A 17,774-nucleotide genomic window follows, 5' to 3' on the forward strand; every position below is an offset into this window, starting at 1 on the left:
ACAGGAGAACCCTAAAACTAATTGGCTAGCCAACATAGCCAAGTCAATGAGCTCCAGATTTAGCAAGAGATTTTTTTAACCTCAAAAAAAAATGGAGAGAAATTTAGAAAAGCATTCAACATGGGCCACTGGTCTCCACACACATGTGTACACATATGCTACACAAATTCATACACATGAACACATAAACATGTGAACGAACATGTACACACACAAAATCCTGAAGATAATCTAGAGAGGAGCTTCCTCCCATCTCTGTCTTGTTTTTTAATTTAAATTGAAAATGTTTGTTCTCTAGAACAAGTTTATACATAAGTACTGTATATATATATATATATATATATTGATATATATATTGTATCTACCCCCTCACTCTCCTCCCCTTTCTCCCTCACCTCCCTCTTAAATTCATAACTCCTCTTTTTCACAGAAAAATCTATATATTTTCCATTTTTGGTTTCCTTATTTTTATAGGCAGTAAAATTGCCACAGATACACCGTGCAGTTTTTTCTCTTACATTTTCCCCAACTGGTTAGTAAATCTATTTTCTTTCCTAATTTCTGATTCTTGTTTTCTTTTTAAATGCAATAACAATAGGGTATACAGGCTATTCACCTGAATTTTGGTAGCAGCTCTGTTGGAGGAAAACTCAGAACTAGCCAACTCCTATATTTGAAAAATAAAGGAAATTCCCAGATGCAAGTATCTTTTTCCTTCTTGCCACAAAAGTCTGCCACCTATGAGCACAATTTTTTTTCTTTTACTGAAAATGGAGGGTTCCATATGATATATTCTGATTATGGCTTCCTTTCCCCCAACTCCTCTGAGATCCCCCCCCACCTTCCCTCCAATTGATATAGAAATCTGGCATCCATTCATTAGGATTCTGACACATGAGCAACAAAGCACAGGAGATAGCCAACAGAAGTAGCAAGGATTCCTGAGTAGGGTATCCCAGAAGACAGTAATACCCAAAGGAGTCGGCAGTGCCTGTGTGGGAAAGGCTTAGGTGTGAACCCTGGGGAGAGCACTTTGAAGAACTTGGGTGACAGAGACACCAGATGGTAACCAGAGCAAGTGAAGGAGCAAATGGTGGATGCTATACAGATGTCAAGACTCATTTATGGATTCATGTGAGACGCACCCTGGGGTTTATGCCATCATATACAGGCAAGCTGTCAGCTTCACTCACTGGTATTTCTGTGAGTCACAAATGTCTAAATACTCATCACAAGAAGCTGAAACACTTTGCTCTGCTCAGCATGTTGAGGTGAAGAAAAGATTTTTCTATAGCACTTCTTACGGTCAAACATCTTCAACATTCTCTAGTCACACAGTGTTATATTTGAACTCTCAGTAGGAAGACTGAGAAAATGCAGGTAAGTGAAACAAAATTCTTGCCTAAAAGCAAAGCCTGCATTGGTCACAGACAGAAAAATGGAAGCATGCACCGTTTCTCCGTTTTGTTTGTACTTTCTTTCTTTTTTTTTTTTTTTAAATATTCCTCTTCTAGTTCTAAGTGTTTTAATTATATTATACAAGGTTTTGGAGTTCAGTGTTGGCAATATATGATGATCATATCTGGGAAGACAATATTTGCACCTCCTTTTTAAATATTTAAGTTAACTTTTAAAAAGATTTACTTACTTTATATGGATGAGTGTTTTTTAGTTGTTTTTGTGAATGTTTGTCTGTCCACCAAGATATATGTGATGCCCCTTGGAAGTCAGAAGAAGGCATTGGATTCTCTTGCACAGGAGTTAAAGCCTGTGTATATATCTTTAAGTGGGTGCTGGATCCTCTGGATGAGAAGTCATTGCTCTTAGCTTCTTAGCTACTTATCCAGCCCTGAAAGTAAGTTCTTAGTGTCCTACATCTGGCATTTGAGCTGCGCTGGCAAGACTAGATTTAAAGACATGGTGACTTAAGTTTCATATCTAAGACCTTCTTTATTGCTAATAAGTAATCCTAGGGAAGGAATCTTTCATTTCATCCTTACTCTCCAACAGATAAATGTAACCAGAAACATATGTCTCTCACAGTCATGATCCCCTTTACTGTCATTCCAGGGTTTTACTGACATTTTACTGGAAAGAGTCATGCATGGGGGAGCCAACATTACAGGTTTCCAGATTGTCAACAATGAAAACCCAATGGTTCAGCAGTTCATACAGCGCTGGGTGAGACTGGATGAAAGGGAATTCCCTGAAGCCAAGAATGCACCACTAAAGGTAATGCTCCATGACACACAGACAAGAGAGGCCAGCTTTCCAAAGCTTTTCAATATGGCCGTTATATACTTACAACCGTCCTGGGATCAAGTGCTCTTCCCTCAGACGTGATTCAAACAACTCTTTTTTAAAAAATTAGTTGCAACTGATCCTACAGTGCCTAACTCCCAGATAAACTATAGAGAATAGATCTTGTAAAAAAAAATCTAGTGCTTGAAAATAAATTGATTTTAATTTTTAAATGAATCTCAGTTCTAATATTATCATAATAATATACACTATTACAAGAACCTGAATCAGGCAAAGAAAGGGTAGAGGCAGTAAGAATAGATAAAGATTGATAGTCTGAAACAGAAAATTGGGTTTTACATTATTTATGTGATTGCCCCATGATAATAAGTTCTATGAATCTCAGAACACCCAAGTGGATTAGTCTCTAATATAGAATATGTATTACCTATATGTACGGAAATATTGAACAGAAATACTTACCTGTCTATAAAAGTGTCTTTAAGAATAATTAGATTACCTAAGTTGCTCATTTTCCCAAGATCAAGATAGAATATAAAAGCAGATAAAAACAGAAAGTCATATTTAGAGTGAATACTTTTCATATGTGTTTCCTATGGTTAGAAAATTTGTTATTTACTCACAATTTTAAAACAGATAAATTAGGTAGAAATTATTTGTGCTATACAAAGCTTTCTTAATATATATAATATATTTAATCAAATATATTTTTGAAGTTATATATATGTGTGTGTGTGTATGTGTATTTACCTCAGCATAACATTTCAAGCATAAAACTAGCTTTTAATTTTTTTTGCTGCCATAGTAAAAATGTATCAATGACTGTGATGTAAGATGAAGAGTCAAGTATGTTAAAACTTTTCTCCTTGAAAAAGGAAACTGAGGAATGTCTTTTTCTCATACTTTCCAGTTCTCCTTTCTTCCTGACAATAATAGGGGAGAGAGCAGTAAGGAGATAGATGAAAGAAAAGATGTATTCTCTATACCCTGAACAGGTCACATCAGAACCTGTAAAGTTCTGATACAAGGAAATACAAGTAAAAATTAAAAAATCGAAATTCTCTAGAAAACTTGTGAGCTAAACATAAATTTATAATTCAATAAAATCATTCACTAGTTAGAAGCTAACTCTATGACTGCAATATAAATTATATGTGCCAGAGATTTTCATCTTAAGTCATCCTGCCCCTTGATCAGACCAGGTGTCCTAATTTGGCTTGGTGAATATGATCATATTCCCAATGAGAAATCCTTCATAATCAAATCTTTTTTAATGTATCAAACTGGTATGATTTTTCATGCTATAGTTAGGCGAGCTTATAAAAGTTTATATTTCCATGAAACTGCCTAACCACACTGCTTTGCAATGTTTCAATTTAGCAACTATAGAAGACAAAGATATATTCATCATTAAGTATTCCCAACAATTTTATAAACATAATGTTAGACACAAAAAATGAACAAAGATAAAATATATAAAGAGTGATAATGCAGTATAGATTATCCTTGCTCTGAAGATGTATAACTTCTAGGAAAGATAATGAAAACCATCTCAAGTACCCACTAATAATGAGTGTGTATAAGGCACCATGCTAGTATTTACTACAAAAAGAAAATATTAGTCTTTTAAGTAAAACCCTACAAATAGTTTAAGAAAGTATTGAACCTTGTATTGAATCAAAGGTCCTGCTTTAATATTTGATACAGAATATATAGAGTTGGAAAAATGATCTAGACATTAAAATCTAGATGCTGTCTAATTTGTGTTTCATAAATATTTTTTATAATTTATTTTAGATTGACTGGGCAGTCTCATGCATGGGTATAAAAACTGAATAAAGTACAAAATTATACAGCTCTTTTAAATATAGGTTTAGAAGACTTGCATTAAGACTAGTGACAATTTATGCACATGGTTGGAAGGAAAATCACCACTCTGTTGGCTTTAGGTAGTGCTAGGATGGGCAAACACAAAGATTTTTCTTAGTGAAAGAAAATGTGCTCCCATTATAGTCATACTTGATGAGTTGCTTCTGAAAGAAAAGTAACAAGAGAAAAGTATATTGATAGCTGTAGAGACAACAATGTATTCATTCTCAATTGTATTTGGACAGGCTTTTATATAGTGAGAACTCCCCTTAGGACATTTTGCTACATTTTAAAAAGTCAATAAGATTCTATATTCTACAAGTATTCATCACCCTTGCAAAGCAGAGGACAGCTTATTTTAATTATGCTTTGTTGATTCATTTAATGGAAAAGCATCCACCATTTCAAACTGCAGATAATCAAATCCCTTGTGTTAAGTGACTAGCAGCATCTCTAGTAGAACATGTCATTGTATACAAGGAACAGAAAGTAAAGTGTTCTCGCCTGAAAGAGGTAGCGTCAAGAAGCATTGCCTACAAATTGTCAATGTTATCAGATTTAAAACTCAATAACAATTGTAATTTTCGACACTTGAAAAGCATCTTTGGTTTCTGCTACCCCCTGGGAAACAAAAACTGATTTATTGCTGGCCAGAGGTCCTAGCTTGCTTCAAACATGGTCCAGACAGAAATGATTAATGTTTCCTTCCAAATTAATTTCAAGCTGTCTAACTTAGCTATTTCCATTTTCCCCTAAGTAAACAGCAGATCTGAATTTTCTATTACAAATAGCAATAACTCAGCCTTGCTTTAGGATATGCTATTTCCTCTCTAATCTATACATGCCATCCGTTAACATCACATGCATTTCTTCTCTTATAAAATACCCAGCCTTTTATACTCACTCACTCCATATGAAACAGTATTCAGAGCAAGAAAGAGATTCCCTTGAGCCATTTGATCTTAATAACCCTAACGTGCACACATGAGTAAGAGGCATCACTGTTGAATGCATCAAAGTCAGGCTTGCCCACAGAGAATTCTGAACTCAAATAATTAGGATGCTATCTTTGTAGAGCAAAAGGTGGAAGTGAATGAAAAGCACAAGGAACAAGGCAAGTTTGGAGGATGTCATTTGTCATGCTACCTTGTTTCTCATGCGTTTATTTTAGTATACATCTGCATTGACACACGACGCAATATTGGTCATAGCAGAAGCCTTCCGATACCTGAGGAGGCAGCGAGTGGATGTATCTCGCAGAGGCAGTGCTGGAGATTGCTTAGCAAATCCTGCTGTGCCCTGGAGCCAAGGAATTGATATTGAGAGAGCTCTGAAAATGGTAAGGACAAATGTTTGTTGGGGAGGATGGGCCTTAGACGGACACAAATACAGAGGCCTGAGTCCTAAAGAAGAATGTACTAAGGAACAGCATCTCAAGCAGTGCAGAAAAGATGTGTGGATAGTCACTCAAATCTCTAACTCCACCAATAAAAAGTTTTGCTATGAAGTTTGAAAAATAAATAAATTTAGGGTAAATAAATCTTTAGTTCTATGCTACACTATACATGGGAAATGAAACTTGGTACCCTCTGAAATTATAGATAGAACTAATTGGTAGCTGCAAAATAACATATCTTCTACAAATATGACATTTCCTATGAATATTTGGGATTTTTTTATAAAATGGTCCTAACATCAGAATAGGCATTACAAAGGACAGCACCGTCCTTGGGCTCATCAGACAAGTTAGGAGTCTGAAAAGACGGTGGTACTGAGACAGTATGATAGTATTTCTATTGTCAAAGAGAACACGTATTCTATTCTGCATGGTAGAATGCAGGAACATGGTGCATTTCTAGACCTTTTCAAGAGGCTTTTGCCCAGTGCCACAAAGAAAAAGCCTAAAGAAAAGTACAAGGAATCAATGGACAGATGATCAAATGGGTCACTTGTTTCAAGTATTTACTGGGTAGGAGATCATTTAAGGCTTCAAGCAGTGTCCTTTGAACAGATTCCATTATTTACACTAGGAGCAATATCACCCATTCATTGCAGCTTTCCAAGCAAGAGCTCTTTCCTGAATATTTAACTTTATGCCTGCCACATGTCCCTGCATGCATTAAAATGAGCCTCCAAGAGTACAAGAATCTCTTCTTCCCAACTAATTATCTTGATGTTTGGGACATCCAAGTGCACAAAGAGAGAGGCCATCCTAAGATATTCTGTGCACAACTCAGCCATGAAGAAGTGGGAACAGCCTCATAACGTGCACCATTTTGTGTAGTTGGCTCTTTTACTGCTGCTTTCATTTGCCAAGTTGGATGCATTCAGTCCAAAGAGGTTAGTAGCCCTTGTGTCTCTCTCCAAGAAAGAGATATGAGCCATCCTCACACTGTGGAGACTTTTATGTCAATTCCCTAACAGATGCCCCGAGTGTAGTTTTATGGAGTCAGCGGTGCATGATTTTGAAGAGCAGCTAATTAAATTCCACCTTCCTAGCAGTTACAAGATTTGTATTGTCAGGTGAAACATAATGATGAGCGAAATGTAAAACTGCCTCAGAGTGAATCAAAATGAATTGTCATCAACAAAACCTCATGGGCAGGAGCCAGCATTTCTAATTCATTGGCCATTCATAACATGAACCACCACTTTCCCCAAGTAGAAATGTGGCCACCAGAATGGAGAACAAGAAACCAACTTGGCTATAAATTAATTGGACCAACAATCTGGTCACACAAAACCATTTTTGGATATTTAACTCACTGATAAGTTCAAGGGACAGGCCAAATGAGTCACCATCTTTCCCAGGCTTAGTCGTCAATCACCTGAACACAGGGATCCCCCAACTCTTTTCACAGACCAACTTGTTTCTATTGCTCCAAGAAATCTAGAAAGCACTGGCCTTTCCACAAGAATATGTCCCTCGGAACGTTGCTATTCAAAACGGCTGAAAATAAGCCTGGTTCTATTTTAATCTCTTTTTACTGAAGTTCGTTAAAAATAAGATTGTATGATGTACAGGCGTTCTTCCTCATGAGCCAGTGCATCATTGTTTCTCAATAAATCATTTTCTCCCTCTAAAGAAATCTAGAAACCAAGCCACTGTTTTTAGCTAGAAGCATGTATGGGGCCTGTTTAGATGAACGTATAGCCATGCCATCCACTCCCCACTTAGTAAGCCTTATGAGGATGTACTGGGCTCCACATTAGTATGCAAATGAGACAAGAGAAGGAGAGTTGGTATTTTAACTACATTAGTGTTGAAAACATAGAAAATGAATGTCTCTTACCTTAAGATGCTCCCAATCCAGAAGATAGAGACTATTAAAATTATAGGTAAATAATATTAAGATTGTTTGGATTAAAGAGGGATTCTAGATGAGGTCCTGGGAAGCTGTCACTGACATTCAATACTAGTCTATATCACTAAAAATAGACCACACTTAAGAGAGGTGGTCCAGTTCTATTCTTACTCACTGAAGACTTTGCATCATGAGGGTTGGCATCTTTAGGACAGCTGTTGACTGCCCAGTTCATAAATCAAATTCAGATAACCTGGCTCTTTTGAAATGTGTAGTTCTTAATGAGACTTGAAGGTCTTAGTATGTACAGCAATGAAGGGTTTCTATGCAATTGTCTCAGCCTTTCAGACATCACAATATGCATCACTTTGATCCTACTGAATAATGCATTGATAAAGGTCCCATTTCTTTACCTAGAATCATCATTTCACGTGGTCTGCAAGCTTTGTGCTTACGTTTGTTGGGTTGGATGGAATTGCCATGTCAAAGCAGTTCCATGCTCTCCTACTGGGACTCAGGAATCTACTTTTTTAAAAAAATATCACCAAAGCCTTGATATCAATTTTCCCCTTGGCAGTATAACCCTATTACTGCTCCTGACTTGTTTGCTAACTTGTCATTGTCAGTTTACCCTAAAACAAACAACAACAACAAAAAACAATATTTTTCTTTAATGTCTCTGACCCTTACTAGGGAAGTAAAACATCCAATACTTTGACAGTCTTTATTTGATATTTCTAAACTATAGAGAAAAATTCTGTCAGTAGATATGGCCTTTTGTTTTCATATGGCCAGGAACCCTGGTGGTGTATATAGACTCTGAATTTGGCATCCCAAATCAGGAACGGAGCTCTAGCACTTCTGTCTCTGTTCCTGATTCCTAAATGTTCACAAATTTTTCTCAGTCTTTGAACTATCTCTCCATGGTACCCATGCTCTTTGCTATGTGTCTGTACCTTGCATATAGTTTAAATAAGGAGGAAAGACTGCTTGTCTCACAGTAGAAGACCATAAATGGGCAACTCTCTCACAAAATAGCTCAAGTCACTTTTCTTGGTAATTCATTCAGATTGGAGCTGGAAAGAAGACTTTCTGGGTTAAGGTGCTTGAGGCATAAACCTGATGACCTGAGGTCAATCCCAAGATCTCACAGGGGAAGGAATGAATCAACTCCAGAAATTGTCCTCTGTCCCACACATATACTATAGCACACATAACTGCATTTACATGTACTCATATTATATACACAGAATAATAAATAATTGTAAATGTTAACATAGTTAGACTGCACTGTGATGCTTACTACGTGCCAGGCACTACTTGGAACTCATTGAATCATCTAAATAGTTCTGAAAAATCAGTACTTCTAGGATTTTTCATTTCACAGATTAGGATTACTGAGTCATGATGTAGAAAGCAGATTATTTTCAAATATTGAAAATATGAAGATTAGACACAATGATGCCCCACAAGAAACTCAAAATGCAGAATAATACATTAACCTATTTCAGACTAAAGACCGTTCTTAAGGAGGGACTACTGGAAATGTTCAAGTCTTTGAAACACTGGTTAGAGACATCTCACTACATTATACAAGTAACCACTTCTAATACCTACTTAAAGCTTCATAACTTAAAAGCATACCAAGAATACATTGTTAAGAAAATAAAGCTCTGTGAAGACTCTATCTGCTACATAGAGTTCAATGGCTTGAAATGAAAATCCTCAAAGATTTCATCCTAGAGACCTAGAGTCAACAATGTAAAAGTCCATTTAACTTTTTGCCTTTTGCCCTTTTTACCAGGTACAAGTCCAAGGAATGACTGGAAACATCCAATTTGACACTTACGGACGTAGGACAAATTATACCATTGATGTATATGAAATGAAAGTCTCGGGCTCTCGCAAAGTAAGTAGCCAAGACACCCAATAAGAGAAAGGTCTCTCCAAAGATTAAAGCATGTCCACACAAGATATGTGGGAACTACACAAAGAAAAGCCCCGCTGGGTGTCTCTGTCTTTCCATCTGCTGAGGAGCAGAGATAAGTTACATAGAGTTTTGTAATCAGAATGATCCAACCATATGTTATTAAAGAGGATGACCCTCTAAGTCCCACAAAAGTAGTAGAGTCACAATTTACTAACAATTTTCTAAACAAAGGGAAGAGATCTAACAAACAAGAATGAATGTAGGTCATTGCCAACCCACCACCAAAAGTACTTGAGACAAAATCTCTTTCTTCATAGCTGAATTGTATATGGCCAGTTAGCGTCTATCTCACTAACAAGTGAGTTAGACATGAGGGGGAATTTGTATCCATATGATAAACCTTTAGAATATAAACTATCTTGTATATCTACCAGCTGCTAACTGGCTTTTGACTCCTATATATCATCTTTTTGCAATTCCAAACACTTTTCTGCTGTAGAGATTTAATGATAGAAAAAGTGGTCATTATGCAGCAGGTTCGAATATTTTGCAGAATTGTTGGTAGGAAAGGGTGAAGTGAGGAAAGGAATCCTCAAGATAATGGAGTAGCAAAAACACTTCTGTGTGTATCCTTTTAGTCCTGGAGAAATTAAAAATGTAGAAACAGGGTATCAATCCTTGTAAATCTCAAGCTCCTTGAAATTCACTTTGTATTTCTTGAGAGAAAATATGGGCATCCAGGTCAAATGTCTGTTCTTTCTAGGCTGGTTACTGGAATGAGTATGAAAGGTTTGTGCCCTTCTCAGATCAACAAATCAGCAATGACAGCTCATCTGCAGAAAATCGGACCATCGTAGTGACTACCATTCTGGTAAGTGTGGGCATATAGTAAGGAGGCTTTTTGAAACAGCGTTCTAAAAGTATTCCTTAGTTCTAAGTATTCTGAACAGTTCTAAAAATATTATTCATCCAGTTTTGAGTTTAAGCATGCAGAAGTTCTAACACAGTAGCTGCTCAGGGATCCTCAAGCACCTCTTTGTGATGAACAAAATGCCATTATACACAATGGAATTGTATTCATCCATAAAGAAATATTAAATTATATAATTTCCAGGAAAGTTTAAGAAATTATGCTAATAGTATAACCAAGGCTCTGAAAAACAAATACTACATGTTCTCTCTCATATGAAGATGCTAATTTCCAGTTGTTAAATATGGGCATTTAAATAGGAATATGAGTAAAGACCAAGAAACTCGATAGCAGACCCATGAGAGCAAAGAGATATTAATGGGAGGGACACAGGTCACATGTGATATCAACATGGAAGTAAAAATATTGTGGAAAAAATTTTCCAGAGGGGTTGAGGTAATTGTGGCGGGGAAGGAAGAGGTGGATAATCGGCCAAAGCAAAGTATACTACAAGAAAATTAAAAGGAAGAAAAGGAAAGAGGAGCGGAGGGAATGGCTCAGTGGGTAAAGGTGTTTGCCACCAAGCCTAATGATATGAGTTTGATGGCCAGAACTTACGTAGGTGAAGGAGAGAACTGACCCCTGCAAGTTATCACTTTGACCTCTACACAAGTAACATGACTCATTTGACCTCTACACAACATGCCTCATTTGCAATATACTCAGAAAGGAAAGACAGAGAACAAGAGAGGGAAAAGAATGAAAGCAGGAATGAAGAACAATTTTACATATTATTGTCCTCTTCCACTTCTCACCCAGAAGATTAGTGTTTCGCCTGGATAGAAACTCTAATTCTTTGTTGTGAAGGATTTTCGTTATATAAAAAAAGAAAATCAGTAAACATTCTAATATTGGATCTAACATTCCTTTGTATAACTGTGCAAGTCACAATTTCTCTAATCCCCAGGTTTTTATTTTTGCAATTTTAAAAATGGAAATAAATAATAATGATTTCTTACCCATATCTTAGGACTATTTGAAGGCACAATTAGCTATGTAGAAGTATTCCACAAAATTCAACACACTAGATATGAGGGAGTAGTGTCATTTCCGATTAGTTTCCCAAAAGCTCTAACCATCGGACTGAACATGAGAACCCCAATGAAGGAGTTAGAGAAAGGACTGAAGGAGTTGAAAGGGTTTGCAACCTCATGGGAAGAACAACAATACCAACTAACCAAACCCTCCAAAACTCCCATGGTCTTTTTTTTTAAGGAAGTGTGTATCTTGGGCAAAAACAGGTATGGCATTTAAACAGCACATATCAATTTCTCTTCTTCACTTTATCTGAAGAACTGTATATTGCCCTCAGATGGAAAAAAGCCAGCCAAACACTCCAGCTTCACAAGAACTGCAGTGTTTCCCTATGGCCCACCTGAGCTGGCTGTAGCTCCAATCTAATACAATCTGAGAAATCAAAGGCAAATCATCTTTATGTACCAAAGGAGATAGTACTTTCCAATTCAACTACATCAAAAGACTTTACTGGTTTTCACCAGTAGTCCTGCTTTTAAATTCTGTGGGGGGGGGGAATTCAATTTTTCTCTACTTCATTAAATCATCAGTTAGGAGCTCCAAGGAATACATGGCCCCATGAATAGTTGAGATTCCCTTCCTTATTAAGTCAGAATTTCAAAAAAAAATCATTTCCACACACCAAGCCTAAATAATAACAAAGAGGAAAGTGTCTTTCTACTACATCTATCTTACCTTGGAAAAATGGATAAGACTAATCTTTTGCTCTTTTTTTTTTTCTGGTTTCTAAGGAATCACCATATGTAATGTATAAAAAGAACCATGAGCAACTGGAAGGAAATGAGCGCTATGAAGGCTATTGTGTCGATTTAGCCTATGAAATAGCCAAACACGTAAGGATCAAATACAAATTGTCCATTGTCGGTGATGGGAAATATGGCGCAAGAGATCCAGAGACTAAAATATGGAATGGCATGGTTGGGGAACTTGTCTATGGAGTAAGTACTTTCAATTTCACTGTTATCAATTTCTGTGCTTTTCATTTAACAAGTAAATGGGGGGGGTCTAATGTTCAATCTCAAGATTTATCAGATTACTGAGTTTTCATGAGTTTGTAAGGACAAATAGTTTCTCATGCTGTTAAGGTCAGAAACAGAAAACTATCAGTAGCTTCCTCTGAGCACGAAGGTTATTTTACAAAAAGAAAAATAAAATTGAGGGAATGTACTTGGCCACATTAAGAACAGTCTTCCGTCTATTGAGAGTCTATTCCTTACTCCTGTATTTCACTGAATCAGTTCCCAGCACCACCTACCTACCCATGTAGTTCCTTAGCAGTATCACCATCTTTCCTCATTGATCCCTTCAGGTCTAGTGTCTAATAAACCAGTCTGCAGTATGAAGTTTACTAAGTCTTTGTTTGTCCCAACCATCAGCATTATTACCTTAGTTAAGATGTTTGCCATTTATCATTTAGCTGTATCCCTACCTCTAGTTTTACACTGACAAATCAGATCTATATTATTGCAATTGCCCACTTTAAGGAAACTTGAAGACTATAGTGGTATTGTCACAGCTCCTTGGTGACTAAGTTTTAAATGGTTTAGGTCTCAGGGAAGATCAGATCTTAGGCAGAGCAATGAAGTATATGAGGACAGGTACACCAGGCCATTCGAACTACCCATTTCATAAACCAATCTCTAATTAACCAAAGCTCAGATCTAAACAAGAATCACTTGCTATGATTGGTACCTTTCTAGACAATAGATAGATATTAAGAAGATAAATGAAGTGAAGGGGTGTGTGCTGAGAAAGTCACAGTCAGTAAGAAGCAAATATCCATGTATCTATCAGATAGAGAATGACTCCAGTGGTAGCCAGCACAAATAGGGTGTCACTCAATCTCTGGGATCATTCAGTATGTTTTTAGAATAGGCCTTTGGATACCAGCATAAAGGAAGGAGCTTATTTCTAAAAATGAGGACAGAGAATGGGAACTAAGGCTTAAAATGAAGCTGGGCCCCAGGTATCAAAACTGGGACACTATCCTCCTGCCAGACAAACTGCACAGTAACTTGAACCCCCACCTCCATCTGTGGGGTTGGAGCCAATCACCACCTGTCTTAGGTCAAGGTTGGCCCTGGGAACTGGGGCCGTACTGAGTTGCAGATGAGACACAAGTGAACTGAGAGATGAAAAAGAGGTTTGCCACTTCCAGAGAGGAATAGACAACTCAGTTGATTTCTGAGGACCCTTAGCCACTCTCAACCATTTTGACATAGAACTGGCCTCTCACTTTCCAGGTGACAATGTATTTTCTTTCTTGTCCCTTATCTCCCAAACACTCAAAAGGTAGGTATTGCCTATAGAGCTCCCTGCACTTTAGTACATTACATAGGGAAAACTCACTCTGCCCTAATGAATCAATCAATACCTGTATACAATAATGGTTGACAAAAGACTCATTGAAGTTAGCTCATGGTGGGAGAAATAAGGCAATATCTTTGTTATTATTAGCTAGCACTTACAGAGTGCTCATTGGCTATTACCTACTGTGCTAAGTACTTTACAGGCATTCTGTACTTTAATCTTCACAACATGCCTTTGAAGAAGTTCCATTAGTAACCTCATTGTATATGTGAGACTATTTAAGCTAAGAATGGAAGTCACATTCCAAAAACCAAACATCCTGCAGGGCCTGTCTTAATTGTTGAGGCTGCTGTAAGAAAGTATATTAGACTAGTGGTTTACAAACAACAGATATTGATTTATCACTATTCTGGAGGTTGAGAAGTTCATGATCAAAGATTTAATTGTCTTAGTAATGATGAACTTTCTAGATCATAAACTGTACCTACTTGTTGTATTCCCACATAAGGGAAGGAACAATTGGTTTCTGAAGCTTCTTATATAAGAGAACTAGTCCTATTTATCAGTGTTCCACTTCATAGAGTAACTACTTCCTAAATAATATTACTTTAAAGATTAAAATTTCAACATATAAAGGGAGGCACAAACTTTCTGACCATAACAACAACACAGTGACTTGGATCTATGAAGTTCATGTGCTTTTAATCAGTTCACCATACTATCCTATAGCAAAAGTTGTTTTGGGCCCATTCCATCTGGAATAATATTTTAATTTTATTATAAAAGGCTTTTAGTGCCCCGGCCATTTTTGAGAAAAGTTTTCAAGCCTTTAGTAGCATGGCAAGAAATTGAGGTATAAATTAATACTGCTCCAGTTACCTGACGTGATCTAGTCCATCAGTTCACCAGCACATCAAAACAGAATGGTCAGAGCCCTGTAGTGTCTCCAAAGAAACCTAGCACAGTCTGGAAATAGATCAGTGCCTTCCTAACATTGAGCAAGATGTCAGGCACGGTGATGTAGAAGAGATTTCCTGACATTGTTCAGATGAAATGTGGTACTCTCATGGTGTTTTGACTTCTCCTCTGGGATGCCCTCTCTGCTGCATAGTTTAATTTTTACACGTCCCTTTCTCTCTCTACTTTATCTATTTGTAAGTGAGGGAATTGGAGAAATACAGAGTGATTTGTTTAGTAATTCAGACCCCATCTCTTCAATTTTGAAAAGGTGAGATTTCTGAAGCAACCTTTTCCTTGTTCTCCTGCTGCTCTGGGAAGAGCTTTCCTTTCCCTGGCAGAAAGGAAAGCTCTTAAAGGCACATCCTCTCCCCTCTCCTGACCTAGAAGGAGTCTCTCATGTTTTCTAAGCTGAATAATACAAAGTGATTCTGGACAACTGACAGCAAACCAATCCACCAAAGTGGACTGTCAAACTACACTTTTCTCTAAATTCTAGGAGTAGGAAAGCTAGACTTTCCTGTCATGCTAGGAGGAAGAGCTTGCTGTCAGACAGAAGAGCATAAGCTGAGTTTGCCCTTGTCTTCATGGAGAAGTTTTAATCTTTTGGCATTAGCAACTTTTCAACATCTCTGTACATAATAGAAATGGGGGGGTGGGCAGACACGGGCTTGCATTTCTTTCAGTCCTGACTTCTTGTGCTTTCCAAGTTGCTTCAGAAAAAGAAAGAGAAAAAAAAATAAACTGTCTGATGATTTCCCAGAGTGCTTAATGGACACAAAGATGGAGAAGAGGAGAATTTCAACTTGCATTTAGCAGGAGAGCTACACAGATAGGCATGGCTTCATCTTTCCGGTACAGCCTCCTATGTCTTTCCTATGATCAGAGCAGAAAAACGAGAAAGGAAGTAGGAGCTGGAAAAGGCGTTGCCAAAGACGTTTCCATATCTACGATGAAGTCTCAAGAAAAAGTCAAAAGGAATTAAGTTTAGTAAAGAATAAAGAAGTCAATTAGTCTCTATAGAAGATTCCTGATTTTTTTTCTAAAGATATTCAAATCAAAGTTGATGTTGGGGCACCTTGTATCTCTAAGAAGGCTATTTTTGAAACAAACGTCAGCAGCATACAATGTTCCCCATTACATAAGCCCTTCAGAACATTGTGGTCTTGAAACTGTCCACCTGCTTTTAGCAATTTTGATTTTGAGCTGGATTTCTGTAACACTGCCACATAGTAATCATTCCGGCTAAAATGGCTCACACATCGCCAGTTTTCCCTGCTCCCAGATAGCAAGTGTTTTAAGAGGGTATTTTAAAAGAACATTTTGTGGCTATCAGGATCCTTAAATATTCTTTAGCCAAACATCTAATTCATCTTCACAGATGACTAGGAGATCCACCAGGCCCAAATATTAGCATCGCCCATTGAGTAAACCAAGAAATCGAAGCCCGGTGGAGCACATGAGCAACAGTCATTTTGCAGGGAGGAGGGGTGGTGGCAAATTTTGACAACAGCACAAAAAAAAAAAATCACAGCTTGGCAACTCAAATACCAGTATGCCCGATCTAGTGCCTCTGCCCACTGGTTTCTATGGGCTCAGCTCACTAAGCTTATCAGCTTATGGGAATCTTGATACCATTGCAGTCAGATAAGTCATTTCTTCATGGCTTCATGGTAAAAGGCTTGCATTCTAGCTGTATTATGAGTGATTTCATCTAAGATACTCATTACACTTTTGTGTACCCTGAAGGGCAATGTAATGCTAATCTCTAGTTATCTCTTGAAATATTTAAAAATACAATGTAAATAGCTGGAATGTTCTGTCCTCAGAGAAGATATATGACCTAACAAAGTTTATTTAAAAAAAAACAAAAAGGGCAAGAAATGGGCTAGAAGGAAATTGGAGCCCAAGTTGTGAAGAGGACATCTCCCAGTGGGCCACTGCCACATTCTTTATGTTCTTACCACCTAGAATTAAGAATAAAGATGACGTGGGATTGCTTTGGGAAAGGCCAGGATAGATACCATCCAGATTGGTTCTTCTGACTTAGAAAATAGCAGAACTCTCAGGAATGAAGATGAGACTGGTGTATGTGGATTCCAGGTCATGGTCCTTGGGTGTCCCAGACTCTTTCTCACTCCCAGGAGAAATGGCAATTCAGAAGATACCGCTTACAATGATATTTTGTTGCCTATAAGAAATTACCTTAGATTGCCACTATCCTACAACAGATTTATTTTCCATTAACAAAGACAGAGAGTCAATCTGTTCTCCCAGTTAAAGGCAGAGAAGCAAGGTCCCAGTATCAGATGTATTCACTGTTAATCTTCAGCTGATTACACTGGGCTCTGGCAGAAAGGACTGATGGTTTGATAAAAGTGCTCCTCTACTGAAAGGACACATAGACTCCAGGGAAGAGCATTAATGATACATGAAAGTCTGCTATTCTGAGCAAAGGGGTGGGGAAATATTCCCAACCAAATTTAGCATCGCAGGGCCTTCATCCAGCTCCTGGGATGCCCGTTTATCTTCTGTGAGTCTTTAAATCCCTCTGCTCCCCAAGGACAAGGAGTCAAAATCAATAGACCCATACTGGGACATCTGTTCTGGATAAAGAAAATGAGGAAATCCTGTTGTGACCCTGCTTGTTGTTGCCCTGATTTAAATAGTCCTCATCCCTTTCTCCAGATCTTAACAATGGCAGACAACAAACATCTCATAGAGTACAGCAATAAAGCAGTTTAATCCCTGTTCCCGAACAGACAGCAATTGTAGGCCTATTGTCCACCTTACTTCTGTTCCACTCTTTTTTTTCTAACACATTAAATTTTCTGGAGAAAGTGCCTGCTGAAGGCCACTAGAGCTTTAGGCTTGTTCCAGGGAGCAGGGAGCAGATACATCTCTTCCTTTTCTCTTCCTTCTTCCCTTGCTATCAGAAAGTGCTTTGAAACAGTGGTTGACAAGCTCCTCTCAAACATAATCTTCAAATGGGTTACAAATTTTATATGAGCTGATCAGACAAAAATACTTTAAAATGTAACAAGCCATCCATCTCAAACAGTTTGTAAAATTACACTTAAACTAAATGTCATCTCTGCTTAAAATCTGCCAGCTTCTAAGTTCATGGTCCCTGTGC

General features: G+C 37.6%; 1 protein-coding gene across 1 annotated transcript in view; it reads left to right on the forward strand.

The window, feature by feature from the left end:
• The window catches only part of GRIA3 (glutamate ionotropic receptor AMPA type subunit 3), a 257,663-nt gene that overhangs the window by 173,482 nt on the left and 66,407 nt on the right, over positions 1-17,774 (forward strand). The window contains exons 6-10 of the mRNA XM_080910407.1: positions 2,071-2,232; positions 5,303-5,470; positions 9,241-9,345; positions 10,130-10,237; positions 12,103-12,309. Of these exons, the coding sequence (XP_080766533.1) occupies positions 2,071-2,232; positions 5,303-5,470; positions 9,241-9,345; positions 10,130-10,237; positions 12,103-12,309 (750 nt within the window). The remainder of the gene's footprint in view (positions 1-2,070; positions 2,233-5,302; positions 5,471-9,240; positions 9,346-10,129; positions 10,238-12,102; positions 12,310-17,774) is intronic.

Source organism: Micromys minutus, assembly GCF_963924665.1.
Source record: "Micromys minutus genome assembly, chromosome: X".
Classification (NCBI taxonomy): Eukaryota; Metazoa; Chordata; class Mammalia; order Rodentia; family Muridae; genus Micromys; species Micromys minutus.